General features: G+C 44.4%; 1 protein-coding gene across 1 annotated transcript in view; it reads left to right on the forward strand.

Annotated features, from left to right (window-relative positions):
* ANKRD27 (ankyrin repeat domain 27) overlaps positions 1 to 20897 on the forward strand; it is a 92152-nt gene that overhangs the window by 31730 nt on the left and 39525 nt on the right. The window contains exons 6-12 of the mRNA XM_082269946.1: positions 1972 to 2025; positions 2247 to 2312; positions 3491 to 3567; positions 6510 to 6631; positions 8719 to 8797; positions 14969 to 15101; positions 19346 to 19435. Coding sequence (XP_082126072.1) covers positions 1972 to 2025; positions 2247 to 2312; positions 3491 to 3567; positions 6510 to 6631; positions 8719 to 8797; positions 14969 to 15101; positions 19346 to 19435 — 621 coding nt within the window. The remainder of the gene's footprint in view (positions 1 to 1971; positions 2026 to 2246; positions 2313 to 3490; positions 3568 to 6509; positions 6632 to 8718; positions 8798 to 14968; positions 15102 to 19345; positions 19436 to 20897) is intronic.

Raw genomic sequence — 20897 nt, forward strand, 5'->3', positions numbered from 1 at the left:
GATCCCCTCCAACCACAATATTATCTAGAATAATAAAAAGAAAAGAAGGAAGAAAGAAGCAGTGGGAAGAAAGAAAAGTACAAGAGAGTAATAGTAGAAGGAAGAGGAAGTGTCCCAGGAGAAGATGAGTGCACTCTGAGACTCTGTTATTGGAACTACCTTAAGTTACAAGTAGACAGAAAAAAGGATCCCCTAAGGGTTTGGGACTTTTTAGGCACTCAAAATAATACAAAAATTGATCAAAAGTATTAACATTTTATTGTACAAAAGATATATAAAACATACATCATAAATAACAAAATAAATGGGCAAACAGTTACATAAAAGAAAAACATAGCACAGAAAGATGCAGAAAAATAACAGCAGAATACCCAACGCGTTTCGAAGCTGTATGCTTCTTCTTCAGGGGTAATTTAGCTAGAATACTGCAAGTAACATTATAATCTGTTGTTGTGTTGAAATTTTTTCTGTTTGCTGGATTAAAACCAAGTATGCGATTTCCAAGCCTGCCTGTAGGCTTTCAAAACAGTGGAGATCAAACTGAGCCCCTTGATCAAACATAAGGGGAGAGAAAGAGAGGGGGGGAGAAAAACTGGTCCCCCTACGTGGGTGGTGGGTTTAGCAACAAGATTTATTGAAGATAGCCAGTGCATATGCTGTATGTGGCTGGAGTCCAAATATTTGTAGGAACTCGGATACAAGTTGGTATCAGGACACAGATTCCTTAGGCCCCATTCACACTTATGCGACGCGATTTTGCCGCGATTTTGATGCGATTTTGAAAGCAGTGGCAAGGCTATATGCCTCAAAGCGCATTAAAATCGTGGCAAAGTAGTGCAGGAACTACTTTGAAGTCGGTGCGACTGTAATATTTATATAGTAAGGTATATCCTCCAGGTAGTTGTCTCTTGTAGTATATATTGGTCCCTGTAATATGTATATAGTAAGGTGTATATATACTCCAGGTAGTAGTTGTACTCTCTTGTAGTATATAGTGTTCCCTGTAATATGTATATAGTCTTATATACACATTACAGGGAACACTATATACTACAAGAGAGTACAACTACTACCTGGAGGATATATACCTTACTATATACATATTACAGGGACCAATATATAGTAAGGTATATCCTCCAGGACAGGTAGTTGTCTCTTGTGTCAATCATGGAGAGAGTTAAAAAAAAGAAAATCAAGCAGCCTGGCAGCTGGGCTGGCTGCCTTACCTTTCACAACGGCTGCACATGGGAGGAGGTGGGTGGAGGTGGAGCCAGTCTTCTAGGCGCGGAGATGGAGAGGAGGACGAGCCGACGAGGAGGATCCTCCTCCGCTGTCCATCATGGGTCTGCTCTCACAACGTCACTGGTTGCTAGATGCCAATCGGGCTGGCCTTAGCAACCAGTGTCTGTGCAGTGCAGACTCGAGCCACGGCCACCAGCGGACAACAACGGGGGGCCGGCGGACAACGGGGGGGCCCTAGACCACCAGGTAAACTAAGTAATTTGGATTCTGGAGGACAGTAATTGCCACCATCCATGCGTGTGGGGGCCCCTTGGCAAGTGGGGCCCCCGGGCATGCCCATTGGAAAAGGTCTTCGGAAACATGTCTTAAGCTTCCCAACAACTCCCACAGCAAGTCTGCAGTCTTTAAAAAACGTTTGTAATGTGCCCCAAAGTCTTTGACCTACTCTGCTCCATGACTATAATCCCTGACAGCTTTCTTTAGCATTAAATTCATTTAATATTATGTGCAGCCCTTTGTTGATTTCAGGGGCCACACTTAACCATAAGAACTATGGTAGCAGGTATCGGGACTTGTGGAAGTCTGGTCTGTCTCCTTTGGTTGTTCTGAGAGGAAATCCGGTTGAAAAGAGAGAATAAAATGTTTCACATGTCTCATCTTAGCTGTTATAAATGTAGTATATTATATGGAAGTATGATTCTGTTCTATAACCATCACTCTGTTCTGCAGCGGTCTATTGCCAAGCAAGAGGGTCAGATGAATTTGATGAAGCAAGCAGTAGAGGTAAGAAGATTATTATTGCCCCTGCAATGACCTTTTTTCTTTTCCCTGTTATGGCCTGGTCACCTTAACCCCTGCAGGCACTATTCAATGTCAAACTGTACAACCGGAGCAATACAGTCTACATAATGCAAGTTTGACTGTGTGCTGTATTTTTTTCTTTTGATAACTAATGTGTGTGTGTGACTTTTACATTTTTTTTTTTTTTCTTTATCCCTTTTTAGATGTATGTACACCATGGCATTTATGACCTGATCTTCAAACAAGTGGGGACCATTGAAGCAAGTGAGGTAAGGTACCTGGGAAGGGGATAGTCAAGCAAATCATTGATTTAAGGCCAATATTGTTTTAGCTTTTATTTTTTTTTCAACGGTTTGTTTTTTTCTTCTCTTCTCTTTTTCTTTCCTTGCCTCCTCTCTCTCTCTCTTTTTTTTTTGCCGCCTCTTTGCCTTTTCGGTTGTCTTGTTTTCTCTTCATTTTTCTTAAATTCTCTTCTGTCTTCTCTCCTCTCATCTTCTCTCTGGCCTATCATCACTATAAATAAGTTACATTAACTTAATAAAGAAAAAGGAACAAATATGTAATTACCATCTAATTTCCAGTGTGGATTTAATTGTTAGGCTGCTGGGAGCTGAACCACTGGTAATGATTTAGGTCCGATTTATTATTTTAGCTTTTTTTTCCCCCCTTCTTTAACTATTGTTTTATGCCTGTGCTGCACTCTCTCTCCTTTCTGCTTTTCCTTTCCCTTCTCTTTGCTTGTCTTCCCTCTCTTCTCTTCTCTTCTCTTCTCTTCTCTTCTCTCTCTTCTCTTTTTTTCTCTTCTCTTTTTTTTCTCTTCTTTGTTCCCTTCCCTCTTTTGTTCCCTTCCCTCTTTTTTTTCCCTTCCCTCTTTCTTTCCCTTCCCTCCTTTTTTTTTTCCCTTCCCTCCTTTTTTTTTTCCCTTCCCTCCTTTTTTTTTTCCCTTCCCTCCTTTTTTTTTTTCCCTTCCCTCCTTTTTTTTTTTCCCTTCCCTCCTTTTTGTTCCCTTCCCTCTTTTGTTCCCTTCCCTCTTTTTTTTCCCTTCCCTCCTTTTTTTTTTTCCCTTCCCTCCTTTTTTTTTCCCTTCCCTCTTTTTCTTTCTCTGCTTTTCCTTTCCCTTCGCTTTGGTTGTCTTCCCTCTCCCTTCTCTTTTTTTCCCTTCCCTCTTTTGTTCCCTTCCCTCTTTTTCTTTCTCTGCATTTCCTTTCCCTTCGCTTTGGTTGTCTTCCCTCTCCCTTCTCTTTTTTCCCTTCCCTCTTTTTTTCCCTTCCCTCTTTTTTTCCCTTCCCTCTTTTTTTCCCTTCCCTCTTTTTTTCCCTTCCCTCTTCGCTCTTTTCTCTTCTCTTCTCTCTTTATTGCTATACCGATTAACTATTTTTTAAAGCAGTAGAAAAAAGGAATAAATATGTGATTACTCCCTAATTTCCAGTGTGGATTTATTTGCTAGGATGCCGCTTTTAACAAGATTACAAGAAGTCTCCAAGACGTCCAGCAGAGGGATATCGGGGTTAAGACTGAGTTCAGGTAAGAAAATTTGCGTATCCGGTCAGCAGTGGCCTAGTGGTTAAACTTGGAGGTATATGAAAGGAATTCCATGTCCTCATATGATTAGGTAATAGGTTCTTGATCATCTTAAACTAGAACTAAAGTTTAACTGGCAAAAACTGCAAGCAGATGAGCTCTTTATTGCAGAAGATACATGCAGTGCATGCGCAGCTCAGCTTACATCGCTGACACGGTCCCTGTCTGTGGGGATACTTGACTCAGTCTTTATATATGTATATGGGGGCAGCCATATTTGCTATCTATTTATGCAGGCTTGGCTTGCTAGTTAGTGGTCCTAAAAGTGGCTGTGCTGGATGGTATCTGTAGCATGGATGGTTTAAACAAAATTCTAGGTGGCTTCTATTGGTAAATACTTGGGAAGGCTATTTACTGCAGTGTGACACACAGATGGGATGTATAATCTTCCAATCTCTATATGAAATACCTTCGGGAAATATTTCACAAAAAGTAAAACTATGAGCTTTTTATCAAAAATTACCAAAAATATGTGCACAATCTTATTCTACTTTACCTATCCTTTGGGATACAAAATGAACATGTAGCGCTAATTATAATTGTCAATAAACGTCAACCATGTGACGAAACGCGCTGGGTGGGACCAGACGTAACATCCCCACGCCCCCTGGCCGGCTTTACTATTGAACGCTGCAGCTTTTCCTTTGATTTTTCATCTGTTTGGATAGATCGATGTGTTTTGGAATCTTTTTATATCATGTAAGTGCACCATTTTTTAAATAAATAGACTTTGTTTTAAATGGTATTATGCTATATACCCTTATATTCCTTCTATGCTTATGGGGTTCTCAGGTGCCTACCTGGAAGTGTACCTCAACGGACGTTTTTGATGATCTTTACCTGGTGGGTTTAATCCCCCTCAAGTGTGATTGGCTTTTCCATTAATTTGGAGGCCACTAAAATCTGGTAAGCGGCCATTTGTCGGTACATATTCCACTGGTGGCTTTTTCCTGTTTTGCCGGGAGAAGATTGTTACCTCCATCTGATGTCCCCCACCCCCTCCCGCCGCCTTTCCGCGGCTTTGCCCGGGTCTCCCGTCCCACCCAGAGACCCGAGCACCCAGCCGGCACGTCCGCCAGCTGGATGGATTTACGATCCAAGCCGGAAGCAGCTTCGATCGGGTCTCCGATGACGTAACCTGAAGGCGAGGTCCATGACGTCACGTCCGGGTTACTCTGCTGCTAAAGGCGGCAAATTCAAAAAACGAGTGTATTCAAAAATGCAGTTTTCTGCGTTTTGAATACATGGAAGTGCAGTGGAGGGGTCTAGGGTCTTTTTAGACCCTCGATCCCTCCATAAAGAGTACCTGTCACTGCATATTGGTGTCACAAGGGATGTTTACATTGCTTGTGACAGCAATAAAAGTGATCAGATTTTTATTTATTTTTTTAAAAACCTGTGATAAAGTTAAAAAAAAAATTAAATAGGAAAAAAATAAAATTTTAGCTGCACCCCATCACCGTTAGCTCGCTCACAAAAGAAAACGCATATGGAAGTCGAGCTGCAAATGAAATCACTGTTCAAACCACACATGTGAGGTATCGCCGCAATCGCCAGAGCGTGAGCAATAATAAAATAAAAAGAGCTACACTCTAACTCTAAACTGGTAACCGTTAAAACATTTTAAAGCGTCGCCTATTGAGAATTCTTTTGACCGTAGTTTGTCGTCATCCCGCGGGTGTGCGCAATTTTTAAACCGTAACATGTTGGGTATCTATTTACTCGGCGTGACATCATCTTTCACAATATACAAACAAATGGGCTAACTTTACTGTTTAGTTTTTTTTAAACGCAGTGAAATGTGATTTTTTTTTCCCCCAAAAAATGGCGTTTTAAAGACCGCTGCGCAAATACCGCATGACAAAAAATATTGCAATGACCGACATTTTATTCTCCAGAGTCTTTGCTGAATATATATATATATATATATATATATATATATATATATATATATATATATATATATATATATGTATATATATGTGTTTGGGGGTTCTAAGTAATTTTCTAGGAAAAAATACTGATTTCAACTTGTAAACAAAAAGTGTCAGAAATAGGCCTGGTGGGTAAGTGGTTATACCACTGTTTTTTCACTTACTACACAATTTACTCAAACATATGTAGTACAGAATTTTCCTGGTTGTTTATATCCTTTGGGATAGTCTGGGCAGTGTCTCTTCCAGCTTAGTGTACAGAGTGGAACAGTAGAGAGTTTGTCACACATCACAGTATGTGGAGTGGGGCTATCTCAGCAATGTGGAATCACAGTGAATAGACCAGGGTAGCCTGGAGTATGTTACATACAGCACAGTGTATGCAGTGGACCAGTGTATATAATTTATAGCCAAGTGCAGACCATAAAGTGGCTGTGGTATGTCGTATACTACACAGCCAGAAGTGACAAACTGTTGCTATTATTAAAGCAAACATGATGCACATATTACTGCAAATTTTCAGTTGCATCACTGAGCAACTGAAAAATGTTTATGCTTTCATTGTGAGCTTTGCAGCAAAATTACACAATTGCCTTCCTGCCCATCACAGTTCATTTTTAATCTGAAGGAAGTGTACTTGTATTTAATCGGGCACGATGTGGGGAATTCGTCAAACCTGGAGCAAACAGAGTCTGGAGTAGCTGTCCATAGCAACCAATCAGCTTCTGCCTTTGGCATGTTCAGTTAAACTTTGAAAAAGATAGAAGCTGATTGGTTGCTGTCTACAGCTGTTCTTTATTCTGGCTCCTTCAGTTTTGATAACTTCCTTCAATGAGTTTGATGTAGGTTCCATCTATTGGTGCAACTTGGTGGCAGCTTTCATCTCATTGTGTCATCAGCCTGAACAGTGCCTACCTCTTACTATGTTTATGTTGGATAACTTTCTTGCAGCATTAACATCCCCAGAGCGAAGCGGGTTCTGGGCCAGCTGAACCGGTGTACATCGCCACAGCAGAAACTCATTTGTCTCAAGAAGGTCGTTCACACCATAATGCAGTCACCAAGCCAGAGAGGTAACTGTTCTACAACTCTAATCGGAGGTTAGAAAAAACATTTTGCTGTAGAAAGCTGGAAAAAAACTGTCCCCTTGCCAGCAGCTGCAGATTGGGACCCTTGCTTCTTGTGTGGAGGCAATGGGTCCAACACACCCCCTTTTAAAGTGTTACTATACCCAAGACCCTGCATTCACTATATTTGGTCTCCCACAGTACACAGAACGTGGAAATTAAATTATTTTATTAAATATAAACTACCTTTTCTCATCAGCAGTATATAGCAGTCTTGTCACTTCTGTCAGTGTCTGGTTAAAGCTTGTAGGAGAAGTTTTCATTCTGCTTTGACTGTCCTATAAGGCTGCAGGACCCCTGACCCTCTGTCTGGACAGTACTGATTGGCCCTTTGCTGATCACAGGCACTCTCTCAAGAAGAAAAAAAAAAACACTGTAGCAATACACACCAAACTGAGCATGTGCAGCTTGTCCTCTAGCCACTGTTCTATCAGGAGATGGTTTGGGGACTGTGGAAGAAGGGAAGGATCTGAAAAGACCAGATCAAACAACCTTTTTACACAGTGCAGAGGTATAACTTTTTAGGTTTCACAGTGAGTATAACATGCATCCTTTACTGCATATACAGACATATTTTACTGTTGTGGGTTTAGTAACACTTTAAAGTGGTTGTAAACCCACTTTGTTGACATTTACCTATAGGTAAGTCTATATTAAGGCTTACCTATAGGTGCTATAAATATCTCCTAAACTTGCACCGTTTAGGAGATATTTACAGTGGATGCAGCCAATGACGTCATCGGCGCATGTGCTCTGAAGGAACGGCCACCCGTGCCATTTCTTCAGAGCCCAGTGCCGTGAACGGCGGCTCCCAATCAGATGGCTGGAGGACGCGAACAAGGTAGGAGGGCGGCCGGACATGTCTGCCTCCCTGTCGCTGATCGGACGGCACTGCGAGGGCTTCGTTTTCATGGTAAGTATTTCATAATGAGCTAGTATGCGATGCATACTAGCTCATTATGCCTTTGTCTTTACAGGTTTTTTTTTTTTCTCTAGGGTTTACTTCCTACTCAGGCCTTTATTTTTTCAGTCAACAAAGCTAAAGCTTCCTGCTGACTGGAGACCTCTAGCTCTGACCCAGCAGGAGGATGTACAGACCTCTGCAAAGAGACCACTGCTTCCACATAGATTGCAATGGTCCCACTCTGTGCTGCTGGTAGAAGACAAACGTTTTTACTTGGGTTGTGAATGCTTTCTAGAGAAAATAAACTGTAGGGCTTTGGGCGCCTTTTGTTTTGTTGCGCCTGGAATGTATTTAGCCAACTTAAATGAAAAGTTTAACTGGACATTAAGGGAGAGGTAGGTGGTCTTACAGGAGCAAAAACGCTCATCAGCAATCCTGTAAATAAGCAGGAGGCAGGACGCTGACACTTTTTGCAAATTTACTGACTTTCAAAGGTGTTGTCACTTTTCTTATGTTGATAATTTTATAGGAAATGTTTTAAATGAGATGTATTGGATTCTTTACTCCCCCCCCCCCCCCCATTTATACTTACCTAGGCGGATGCAGCATTGACCCGATGCTGCATCTGTCCCCCAGGGCCTCTACACTGAGAACCGATCGATCGAACACCGCCGATCGCTCGGTTCTGACAGCTCCCTGAGCAAAGAGCTGCTAAATGTCAGTCAGCAGCTCTCTGCTCTGCCCACTCCTCGCTCATTGGAGTGCTGGGCAGTGGAGTGGCAGGGAGCGGCCGGGTCAGCCTCTCAGCGGCTCAATGAGAGGCTAAGCCGGATGTCGGTACAGGCAACTGGCGGATCCCTACTTCGCGGTCGCGATGGCGCGGTGCCTGGACTGACTTCTGTGACGGCAGCAGAGTGCGGACTTCAGCCCGCTATCTGCTAAAAACGGGTCACAGAAGTGCAGAACAAACTGCTCTCCTGTGATCCATAGGAGATGTACAGCTAAACGAGCTTTGGCTGTACATCTCCTTTAACCTATTCAGTTTTCAGCAATTTGATACACACAAATTACTTTGTTTTCTAAGCTGTATTTTACATTTGTCTTTTTTGTATACATGGTTTTCTTTTAGTGAACATGGAGACTATGTGTGCAGATGACCTCCTGTCTGTGCTGCTTTACTTGCTTGTGAAAACAGAGATTCCTAACTGGTAGGTCGCCGCTGACAAATGACTGTACACTGTCACAGTGTAATCAATAATGTAATCAGCTAGAAGTCCATGATGTTCAACTTGTGCTTTAATTGTGTCAATCCAGAAAAAGGCAAAGCAAAAACCCTAGTGAGGCTGCCATGTTTCTCTGAGTATTTATTGATTTTTCTATTGCACTGACAATTAACTTAGCCCTTTACAATACTGTACATTCACATCAGTCCCTGCCCTCAAGGAGCTTACGATCCAAGGTCCCTAATATACACGCATACACATGCTAGGGCCAATTTAGACAGGAGTCAATTAACCTACCCGCATACATTTGGAGTGTGGGAGGAAACTGGATTACCCATGAAATCCATGAAATCATAGCGAGAACATGCAAAAATGCATATGGTGTCCATGGTGAGGATTTGAATCCAAGACCCCAGTGCTGCGTGATGGAAGTATAAGGAGTAAACCTTGGTCCACACTATGAACCGTATGTGAATCAGACATGAACTACACCGCATTCCTGTTCAATTTACATGCGTATCAGTGCGGTGCAATTTGAGCTCATTTATGTTGAATGGGCTCAGACCACACCGCATAGCACCAAAGTCATGCATGCACCAGTTTTGGAACAGCGCTGAAAACAGATTGCATGGTACTTTTGCACTGCATTTGCAACCTGTGTTTGGGCTGTTAAGATTGCACTAACACCCGCTGAAGAGATTTGAATGCGGTGCAGGAAACACGCACGGATCTCTGGGTTTCCTGCACCAAATTAGTGTGAAGCGAAGTCCGTAATCTACCTACTAACAAATAAAATCTACTAGCCCTCTCACATTTCATGGATCAGTCCCACTGTTGCTTAATCTGATTTCTGCTTTTTTGGAAGGGAACTACCAATCTGTAGTTAAACTAAATGATGGGTAAGGCCTCATTTATATGAGTGCTGTGTGTTTATGCAGCTTGAGTTGCCAGGTGCTGTGTGTAGGCACCCTATGTACAGTGCACAGCATAAATGAGTACACCCCAACGTATTTGTTAGAAAACCTTTACTTTCAGAATCAACATTTTTCTATGGGATACTATACTACAAAATGCTCCCGCAAATGCGGGTCATTGATTGCAGCCAGGATTTGTTTATTTGCACACACAAAAAAGTATTTATTTTTCGTTAGTTGACGGACACAGCTCCTGCTCTTCTTAACCATTGGATTATACTGCCCCCTAAAGGAGTAGGACACTAGGCAGAAAAAAGGTCTGGCTACCCCTATGGGCAGTCCCAGGGGGGTATATTTCCTTTCTCTGCTATAGGTACTCAGTTTTCTTTAGCCTAGTCAGGATTAAGGACCTAGTTCCTTGCTGGGATCTCTGGTCCTGGCAATTTTTTCTTTAGATAGATTATTTTCTCTTGGTGTTTTCCTGTGAGATCTACAATCAACTGCGGGACTGGGCAAAAGGCTGGATAATCTAGATCAAGTGGTCACCCCAGTCTTGCCAGCGAGCACGTGCAGACCTCCGCTCCACACTAGGTCGGCCGCGACATAGCCCCACTGGAGGGGGGCTGGCCCACGAGTTAAACACCTTGGAAGGTCGCATACGACCGGGCCTCAGCCCGAGTCGCAGCGTTCCTCCTGGCCGACAGCCTCCCTTCCTTTCAGCGGAGAGGAGGTTCTGTCTAAAGCAGTGCCTGCCTGGTTCCTGGTATAGTAAGTAACTGCCCCCCCCCCTCCCCCTGGAGGGTTTTGGGGAGGACGTGGGCACCTCCTTGTGACAATCAGACCCCAGGGTTCCCCTCCTCCCCGTCAGGCACCCCCCCTCATGGTGGTCCCTGTAGGCCATCTCACGCCTGACCACCCCCCCCCCCCTCCTTTACTTGTACTGGGGCTGTGGGGTGGCCTGGTCCACCTCCTGGGGTGAGGGCAAGGTGCTGTCCTGGGGGGGGGGGGGGGGGGGAGGTTGCGCCGTTGGCAACCGGGCGATCAGCTGTGGGGGAGGGGGTATCTGGTGGGGGCTTCTGGGTCCCTGGGAGCTTTGTGGTACCGCTATTTTGCTGAAGCCTGTGTGCTCAATGCACGGCGGCCATGTTTGTGTAGTCTGGTGCCCATTTTGCGGTGGTTTGCCAATGGTTTGAAAATAGCGGTGGCCATGACAGTGGAGCCCTATGGGTAGCGATTCCGGCGGTGGGAGCCCCTCCTCATCCCCTGGTGCTGACTCCTGGATCTTTTCACTTCCTGATCGCCACACGTGGAGTGCAGATTATCTTGGTGGCTGCAGGTGCCTGTTTCTGCTAGGTGGGGAGTCTGGTGGGGTCCTCTCCCTTTCTGCTAAGTATCGATTAAGTGCTGTGTTACTGGCGATCAAGTGGTGCTGCCGGAGCAGTGGGGGTGTCCCTAGCAGTGTTTTTACACCTTTTTTTTGTGGGGTCCCCCTATTTACTCATGAAGTCTTTGGAGCACATTTCCTCACCTGAGGCTATGGGGCCTTCCGGGGTCCCAACCATCTATCGATGCACTGACTGCATTCCTGGAGTCCTTTGTGTCCCAGGTGGAGGTGGTTTTTGGACGACAGGCTAGCAAAAAGCGCACCCCCCCCCCCACCTTCCCCTGCCTCATCTGTTTCATCAGATGCTGAATCTGATTCGGCCGCCGCAGACGTGGGTCATTCTGCTGGGTCTGCGACCACACTCCCCGAGTTCTCCCATAGTGAGGATAATTTCTCCACTCCTGTAGCCATGCACGAAAAGGCGCTGGTGGATGCACAGATTGTATCCTGACCTCCTGACCTTTAAGATTGAGGACCCAGCTGAAGCTGCGACGGAGACGTCGGTTCCCTTTTGGCACTCACAAGCCATCCAGAGAGGCAAAGTTGTTTCCTTTCCCCACCTATTTTGACAGAATGGTCGCTAAAGAGTGGGAACCGCCAAAACATCCCCTTGTGGTCCCTAAGCGATTTGCTATGCGGTACCCCATATGAGGATTCCCTTCTTAAAAAGTGGACTGTACCGACGGTAGTGGACCCTCCGGTCTCTTGATTGAACAAGTCAACCATGATTCCGGTTGAAAAGTCCCCGGCTTTTAAGGACCCGGCTGACAGGAAGGCGGAGGCTGTGGCCCGCAATATGTACACTGTGGCTGGTTCGGCACTAAGGCCGGTATTTACCATTGCACTGGTGTCGCAAACTCTGACCGAGTGGGCTAAGCTTTTATGCCATGACCTGGAGGGGGAGCAGCTCCCCCTACCTTTTCTGAGCTGGCAGACCAATTGCTCCAGGGGCTGCAGTTTATCTGTGATGCCTCTTTGGACGTGGCTCCCCTAGTCGCTAGACTCTGTTTCAGCAGTGGTCCTTCGCCATATTTTTTGTCTTAAATGTTGGTCTGCGGACCAAACTTCTAAAAAGGCCTTGACTGATCTTCCTTTTCAAGGAGATCACCTGTTTGGAGCTACCCTGAATGACTTCATTAAGGGTCTTACAGGGGGGCGACAGACGGTGGTTCAGGCCTATTCCATCAGGGGTCAGGTTCCTCCTTTCTTTTTGGGCACTCAGTGCCTCCTGGGTCTCCCGTCATCAGGCGCCAGTGACGCAGGTTTGCAAGGCGGCCACCTGGTCGTCGGTGCACACTTTCACAAAGTTCTATAAAGTGGATGTGTTGGCATCTGCGGATGCTTCTTCTGGCCACAAGGTTTTGCAGTCTGCTGTTTAGAGGACTTGATCCTCTTTGAGGGTGTATTGTGTTTTTCAGGTGAGCTTCGGTTGCCTGGTTGGCTACTGTTTAGCCTTGGGAATTTTTTTTGCTGTTCCCACCCCTCATGTTTAACACTGCTTTGGGACTTTCCAATGGTTATGTAGGGAGCTGTGTCCGTCTATGAACGAAAGAGAAAATGGGATTTTTGACTTACTATAAAATCCATGTTCATTGACGGACACAGCAGCCACCCCTCTGTGGAGTTGTAAATCTTCTGACACTGCTTGTAACAAAGCTGAGTACCTATAGCAGAGAGAGGGAGTATACCCCCTGGGACTGCCCATAGGCGTAGCCAGATCCCTTTTCTGTCTAGTGTCCTACTACTGTAGGGGGCGGTATAACGCAATGGTTATGCCGATCAGGAGCTGTGTTTGTCAATGAACATCAGAGAATTTGATTTAACGGGAAGTAAAAAATCCAATTTATTAAATAATTTTGGGAATTGCTCTTGTATTTGAGATATTGATTCAAATCTTACTTTTCAAAAGGAGTGTACTCATTAATGCTGAGTACTATAAGTATATAGGAACACACAGACACGGTCGCTCATTCCAACTTGACATGTGGGTGCGGGTGAATTACCTGCCTACACACCTGTCAGGTACCTTCAGGAAGCATCTGGAAACTCAGTCCGCATAAACAAAGACCTATTCATGGTCTACAGTCTTTGGCCTGCGTCCATGAGGCCTAAATATTCACAGAATCCAGCCAAAAGTGATATTTCAGTTATAATTGGAATTTGGTAGAGGAAAAATTAGCGGCTGATGATTTGTATCTCTTGGCTGCATCAGCGAGAAAGCCTTGTTACAGTTCTCGCCTCTGTTTGTACCCACTTTGAAATTTTCTCACACTGTTGTCATCATGTGTGCAGATCTGGGAAAGCAGCCATGGATATCTACCCACCAGAGTGCCAGACGGAACCCACTGGATAGTTTAAATTTTCCAGCATCAACCAAAAAAACTAATTCATTTTAGGTTGGACTGACCCCAAAATTAGAGCCTCCTTGAAAACTAGTTCCAGACAGTCATGATTGTGAAGAGTTTAAAGGGAAAGATTCACATTTTAAACATGTTCCACTCAAATTTAGGGTGTAATATTTTCACAAAGACCCCCCCCCTCACTCTACTCCTATCTCCCCTTCCGTGTGATAGCAGGTGGGGGTTCCTCTCCCCTGCAGTCGCTGTCACATTTTAAAATCGGCGTGGCGGTTCGGGCAGAGCCCCGCACAGATTTGCCGATTTTTTTTTTTTTTTTTTTTTTTTTTTTTTTTTTTTTTTAAATGTGACAGCAACTGCGGGGAGAGGAACCCCCACCTGCTGTCAAAGGAAGAGAGGGCTAGGGCAAGAGTTGGGTTCGGCCATTCATTCACAGGAATCTGTAAATGAAGAAACCACAAGTCCCATCTGCCACGGCAACAGACGGCTTGTATTTCTCTGTGGACTGTGAGGGTGCTGATGAGCGTCCTCTTAGTTTGACGCTTCCTCCAGTTTTCAAACAGAAAGCCTGTAGAGAGATATGGGTAAGAATGCTGGAGAATGGATCTGCAGGAGCCGGACATTGCACCCAGAATCCACTGATCGCCGGTGCATTGCTCTGTAGGCTCCTGTGAGGAAAATAATAAATGCACATATTTTTTTTTTTTTTTTCTGTAAAAATTTGTGCAATTATTATTTATTCATTTTTTTTTTTTCAGAAAGATAAACTTAGCCTTTAAATATTTATTCTTCGAGGGGGAACCCCAGCCATCACTTCAGTCTTGTATCATTGTGCAGGCTCCTCTACTGTACTGAAATTGCTGAATTCACTGCACACTGTGAGCTTTTCACAATGTGCATTAAAAGCTGCAGCAAGTCCGATAGAGCCCGCCTCATTTTCTGGCTGGAGGAGGTCCAGCCTGACTGTTCCTGCCCCTCCCCTTTCATTTTATAAATTTCAGTTGCAATGCTTTCTGCCTAGGAAAGCCCACTGTTCCAAACTGACACTCACTTGTCAAGGTGTTTTGATAGTTGCATAACTTACATCAGGTCTGAGGAGTACAGAGGCAGGGTGCTGTGATGTTTTCAGGAAGCTATATACAGCACTGTCCCCTCCCATCAGCTATGATCTGTCTGTACTGCATAGAGAAGTACAAAGATCTAGCGATGACGGTACTGGGTCTAAAAAAAAAAAAAAAAGTATGTAATGAAAATAGGTTCTATTTAAAACTTCCAAAAGCATATTGATGAGAGGAAAAGAGGAACCAAGGAAGGCAATATATAAGCAGATTATACTTCAGCTTCAAATTAATGTGCAGACTATTTCCCCCTCTATTTAGCTTTATTTACAATGAACCTGACTCTTCGGATTGATAAGAGGTCAGGGGTCAATTGAAGCATTTTGTGTTAATCTGTTTCTTTTCACTATCTGAATTTGTTTTTTTGTTTTTAAATTTTCCAGGATTGCAAACTTGAGTTATATCAAGAATTTCAGATTCTGCAGTACAGCCAAGGATGAACTGGGGTATTGTCTGACCTCTTTTGAGGCTGCTATCGAATTTATTCGACAAGGAAATCTTTCGGCAACAGCAGCTGTGAGTATACAGCAAAACAATGACGTTTTAATGGTTATTGCTGCAAATGATTAACCACTTGCCGACCGCCGCCCGACTATATACGGCGGCGGTCAGCCCCTCCCAGGCAAAGTGACGTACCAGTACGTCACTAGCCTGGGAGCGAATAGGGGGCGAGTGCACGCCGCCGGAGGCGCGCTCCCGCCCCCGCTCGTACCCGACGAAGCCGGCACGTGTGACCGGCGGACCCGATGTCCGCCGGTCATTCGCGATAGTCGGGTAGAGAGGGAGAAAGGCAGGCGGCTAGTGTAAACAAAGCCGCCTGTCATTCCCCCCCCTGTGTAAAAGCACAGATCACTCGGTCCTGCTATGTAGGACCGTTGATCTGTGCTTTTACATCACAAGCCACATCCAATGACAGTTAGAAACACGCCCCTAGGGACACACTTAACCCCTCCCTCTCCAATAAAGTTAACCCCTTCCCTCCCAGTGTCATTTTTACAGTAACAGTGCATATGTATAGCACTGATTACTGTAGTAATGTCACTGGTACCCCCAAACGTGTCAAAAATGTCAGTCAAGGGTCCGATCTGTCCGCCGCAATGTCGCAGTACCGCCAAAAAAATCGCAGATCGCCGCAATAAAAAAAATTGACAAAAATCTTTCCCTTAGTTAGTAAACGCAATAACTTTTGCGAAACCAATCAAAATACGATTATTGTGATTTTTTTTTTTTTTACCAAACCTAGGTAGCAGAAAACAAATTGGCCAAAAATGTAAAAAAATTTTGATTTTTACATTTTTTTTGGGGGGGGAATTTCATATAAAAAAATGCGAAAAATATTGTTATTTTTGCAAAATTGTCGCTCTTTTTTTGTTTATAGCGCATGATCAAAAAATTGCACAGGTGATCAAATGCCACCAAAAGAAAGCTCTGTTTGTGGGGAAAAAAAGGACGTCAAATTCGTTTGGGTACAGCATCGCACGACCGCGCAATTGTCCGTTTAAAGTCACGCAGTGCCGAATTGCGAAATACCCCCTGGTCAGGAAGGGGGTAAAATCTTCTGGGGCTGTAAAATTTCAGACTGAGCTTGACTAGTCCTAAAAATGCTCCCTCCTAAGACCTATGCTGACTAACCTGTGTAAGAAAGCTGTATATATTTACCTATTTTCATCCCGGTCACATGGTCCTGCTCCCCTTTGTCAGTCAGCAGCAGCTGCAGGGGAGATAAGGGAGCGTTGCCAATGACTAGGACATGGGGAACCTATGGTGACATCACCGCTCCCAGGCATTACAGCGCTCTCTCCTCTCCCCTACAGCTACCTCTGGTTGACTCAGGATCATGTGACCGGGCCAGAGAGGGCTGAAAATAAGTTGGTATATATGTATTTTTTTTTTTACACAGATTAGTCAGCTTAGGTGTTAGGAGAGGGAAGTAAACAGTTTTAAGACTACTTAAGTTTAGGCCGGAATTCTGATTTAAAAATCAAATGAGTACAGAATTGTTCAATTTCTCATTGTTTTCACAAAACCTTTGCCATTATCTGTAATAAAAAATCCAATCAATGCTCTTTAGTAATGGGCAGCCTTTTTTCAAAAATGAATATTTCATCTCTCTGAACACTTAGTTGTAATATATGGTTTTCCTCCTCTTGTTTTCCTGTGCGTGGGGTAATTGGTGCATTAGTGGAGCAAGCTGCGTAAATGCACTGGATATAAATTGCAGAGAGAGGTGTTGTTTTATTGCTGTTGCACAGTTTGAGAGTCCTGCAGTAGATTTTAAAGTAATGTGGAGTTTGAATGAGGAGTTTAACTGATTCCCGCCCGCCATATATTGAAATGACAGATGGGTGGGAGCACTCTCATTCTGGGAGGACGTCATATCGTATCATGTCCTCCCATTCTCGCTGTGCATACATGCCTGCGGGAATGCGCAGCGTGGCGATCAGTGGTGTACCATGTCCCTGGGACACAGCACGTCACCAATCACGGTAAAGAGCCTATGACGTAGGCTCTTTACCATGTGATCAGCTGTGTCCAATCACAGTGTAAACGGAAAAGGCCAGTTATCGGCATTCTTCTTCACACACTGACAGCGCATGAGAAGAGGAGAGCTAGTAAGCATTCCTCAGCGGGGACATCGCCACTGACAATCAGGGCACTGATCATCAGTGTCCTGCTTATCAGTGCTGCCAATCATTTCCCACCAGCGATGCCTGTCAGTGCCAACTATCATTGCCACCCATCCGTGCTGCTTATCAGTGTCCATAAGTGCTGCCCATCAATGCCGCCTCATCAGCGCATATCAGAGAAGGAGAAAAATTACTTATTTACAACATTTTATAACCGAAACTAAGAAAACATTTTTTTTCCTTTTTTACATTTTTGATCTTTTTTTTCGTTTGTTAACCACTTGCCGTCTGCTCACTCGAGCACTACTGCGGCAAAGCGGTTGGTTATTGTCTGGCGACGTAGACCTACGTCGCCAGACAATCCCCCTTCTCGCCGCCGCCGGAGGCTCGCTCCCGCTGTGTTCAGTCACAGCGGGAGTCGGGCCAGGGGAGGAGCAGCGGCGATCACCGCTGCTCTTCCCCGATCGTCGGGGAATCGAGTCTGGAGATCCGCCTGCTTGTGTAAACACAAGCGGGCGGATCTCCTAAGTGACAGGCAGGGTCAGATTGCAGGGTTCAGCATAGCTGAACCCTGGATCTGTCCTTGTGTCACATAGTCACCTCCCCCCCACACACATTAGTAAGCACCAGGCATACATTAACCCCTCCCTCTCCAATAAAATTAACCCCTTCCCTGCCAGTGTAATTTTTACAGTAACAGTGCATATATATATAGCACTGATTACTGTAGTAATGTCACTGGTACCCCCAAAAGTGTCAAAAATGTCGGTCAGGGGTCCGATCTGTCTGCCACAATGTCGCAGTCCCGCAAAAAAAATTGCAGATCGCCGCCATTACTCGTTAAAAAAAAAAAAAACACCAAAAAATGACAGAAACTTTCCCTTAGTTAGTAAACGCAATAACTTTTGTGCAAACCAATCAAAATACGCTTATTGTGATTTTTTTTTTTTTTTACCAAACATATGTAGCATAAAACAAATTGGCCAAAAATTTTGATTTTTACATTTTTTTGGGGTGGAATTTCATATAAAAAAATGTGGAAAAATATTGTTATTTTTCAAAATTTACGCTTTTTTTTTGTTTATAGCGCAAAAAGTAAAAATCGCACAGGTGATCAAATACCACCAAAAGAAAGCTCTGTTTGTGGGGAAAAAAAGGACGTAAATTTAGTTTGGGTATGGCGTCGCACGACCGTGCAATTGTCAGTTAAAGTCGCACAGTGCCGAATCGCAAAAAGTGGCTCAGACGTAAGAAAGCGAAATCCTCCGGTGGTAAAGTGGTTAAACAAAAAAATAAAAAACCCGATGGTAATTAAATACCACCAAAAAAAAAAGCTTTCTGTCTCAAAAAAATGATAAAAAATTTTGTTTTATTAAAATTGGCCTGGGCAGAAAGGGGGTGAAAGTGCCCAGTAGGCAAGTGGTTAAAGAAGGACTGTGTCCAGCAGCAACAGTATACACCGAAAACACAAGACTGTTATCCTCAGTAAAAGGAAACTGTGGGTGCCAAGTATTGAATTTTGAAATTACTTTTTTTTTTTTTCCCTACTGACGTCACATGCACAGCAGTAATGGAATGGGGGTGATCATTGTATGCGGAGTTCCCTGATAATTAGAACATTGTAGCCCTCCAACAATGCCCTCATCTCTCATCCACTGCAGCATTACATATAAAAACCATATAGTGAGCACTACTGAATAAATAAAGTATGTTTTCCTACATCCAACCCTCAGACCAATGCCTGTATTACCACTCTGCATCCAAACAGCTTGGCAGGAGCCAGTTCTTAAATAGAAATTGAAGTCAATGAAAAAGTAATTAACATAGGATTGGTATTTCTAGGGAAGAAATGAAGCCTCAGCTCCTTTACACAGAATTTTCTATACAGTTCATGTGTAAAGAAAATTAGGTCCACATCTTTTTAGTGTCCGGATATGTGACGATGTCCAAACCATTAGGCATGTGATCATGGAGATCAAGGAGAGATGCGGGGGCCCAGTTCTGCCTAAGCAACAGTCCCCTTAATGGCTTTTCTTTTCTTCTTTTTTTTTTTTTTTTTTTTTGCTTATGGCTGCGATGTTTTGTCTTCTTTATCTGCCTTCATTTTATTTCATGATGGATTGTGTGTTGCAGGAATCTGATGGGAACGATAAATCGTTCTTATGGCAGAGGATGAACTTGATGTCCAGAGTCCCATCCGCACCCATCGACTGCATGTTCAAGGTGAATATCCACGTTTTCCAGCTTGAAGTTAGGAACTATATAACAAGTTATTCCTTTTTATTTTATTTTGCACCTGTTGAGGAAAATAAACCTCTGGAGCATGCTCAGTCTGCAAATCTTGACTCCAAGTCAGTGCTCAAGCAAGCCCCATCTTCCCACAGAGCACTTAAAATGGTTGTAAAGTCAGAAGGTTTTTTGTCCTAATGCATTCTATGCCCCCCCCTTCAATACTTACCTGAGCCCCATCTCAATCCAGCAATGTCCACGAATGCCTTGGCCGTCCAGGACTCTACCTACTTATTGGCTGAGACACAGCAGCGGTGCCATTGGCTCCTGTTGCTGTCACTCAAACTCAGTCAATGAGGAGAGAGAGGGGGTGGGGCCGAACTGCGGCTTCATGTCTGAATGGATACACGGAGCTGCGGCTTGGCTCGGGTGCCCCCCATAGGAAGCTGCTTTCTGTGGGGGCACTCAACAGGAGGGAGGAGCCAGGAGCTTCAGCCAGGGACTCGAGAAGAGGAGGCACAGTGCAGGTAAGTATGACATGTTTGTTATTTTATTAGAAAAAAAACGAGACTTTACAATCACTTTAAAGAAGTACAGCCAAAGCTTGTTGGCTGTACTTCTCCTGTGGATCACAGGAGTGCAGTTCTGTGACCCATTTTCAGCAGATAGCAGGCTGAAGCCTGCTGTTGGCTGATATCACAGAGCCATTCCAGGCTCGGGGCAAGATCGCGACAATTTGGTTAGGATCATCTCGCATGCTTGGACCAGCACCCAGCTTAGGCTCTCTGCGAACCTGAGCCGCCCCCCCTCCACACCCCAGCACTTCAGTGAACGGGGGGGGGGGGGGGCAGAGCAGAGAGCAGTGACTGACAGTCACCAGCTCTCTACTCAAGGAGCCCTGGGAGCCGAGCAATCGGCGGTGTTTGATGGCTCGGTTCTCAGTCTTGGAGCCGGTGGGGGACACATGCAGCATCGGAGCAATGCTGCATCCACCTAGGTAAGTATGAATCTGCAAAAAATATTAAATCCATACTTCTATTTAAACACACCTCTCAATAGTTTAGTGAGACATCCACTTTGTGTTATTAACCATACAGGACAAAGTTGTTTGCATTAGGGCTAAGTCCTCTTGAGAGGAGTACTGTTGGAGGGTGCTGTGTTTTCAAGACGATATGTATAGCATCTTGGCAGCCCCTCCTACCTGCTATAATCTATCTGCATTGCGTAGGGTAGAACAGAGTCCTAGTGATTATGTTACTGGCTCTAAAATAAGGTATAGCTATAGCTACACTTTAACATTTAACGGTTTAGAAATGATTGCGGGTTCTCTTTAACTCGTTTTACGACCGCCCGCCACAGATGTACTGTGGCAGGCAGCCGCTCCTGGGCAAATCGCCGTACAGGTACGCCGCTCGCTCTCGGAGTCTAGGGGGCGCCCTTCAGCGGGGAAGCCGAT

Source organism: Pelophylax lessonae (genome assembly GCF_965119305.1).
Source record: "Pelophylax lessonae genome assembly, chromosome: 10".
Lineage (NCBI taxonomy): Eukaryota > Metazoa > Chordata > Amphibia > Anura > Ranidae > Pelophylax > Pelophylax lessonae.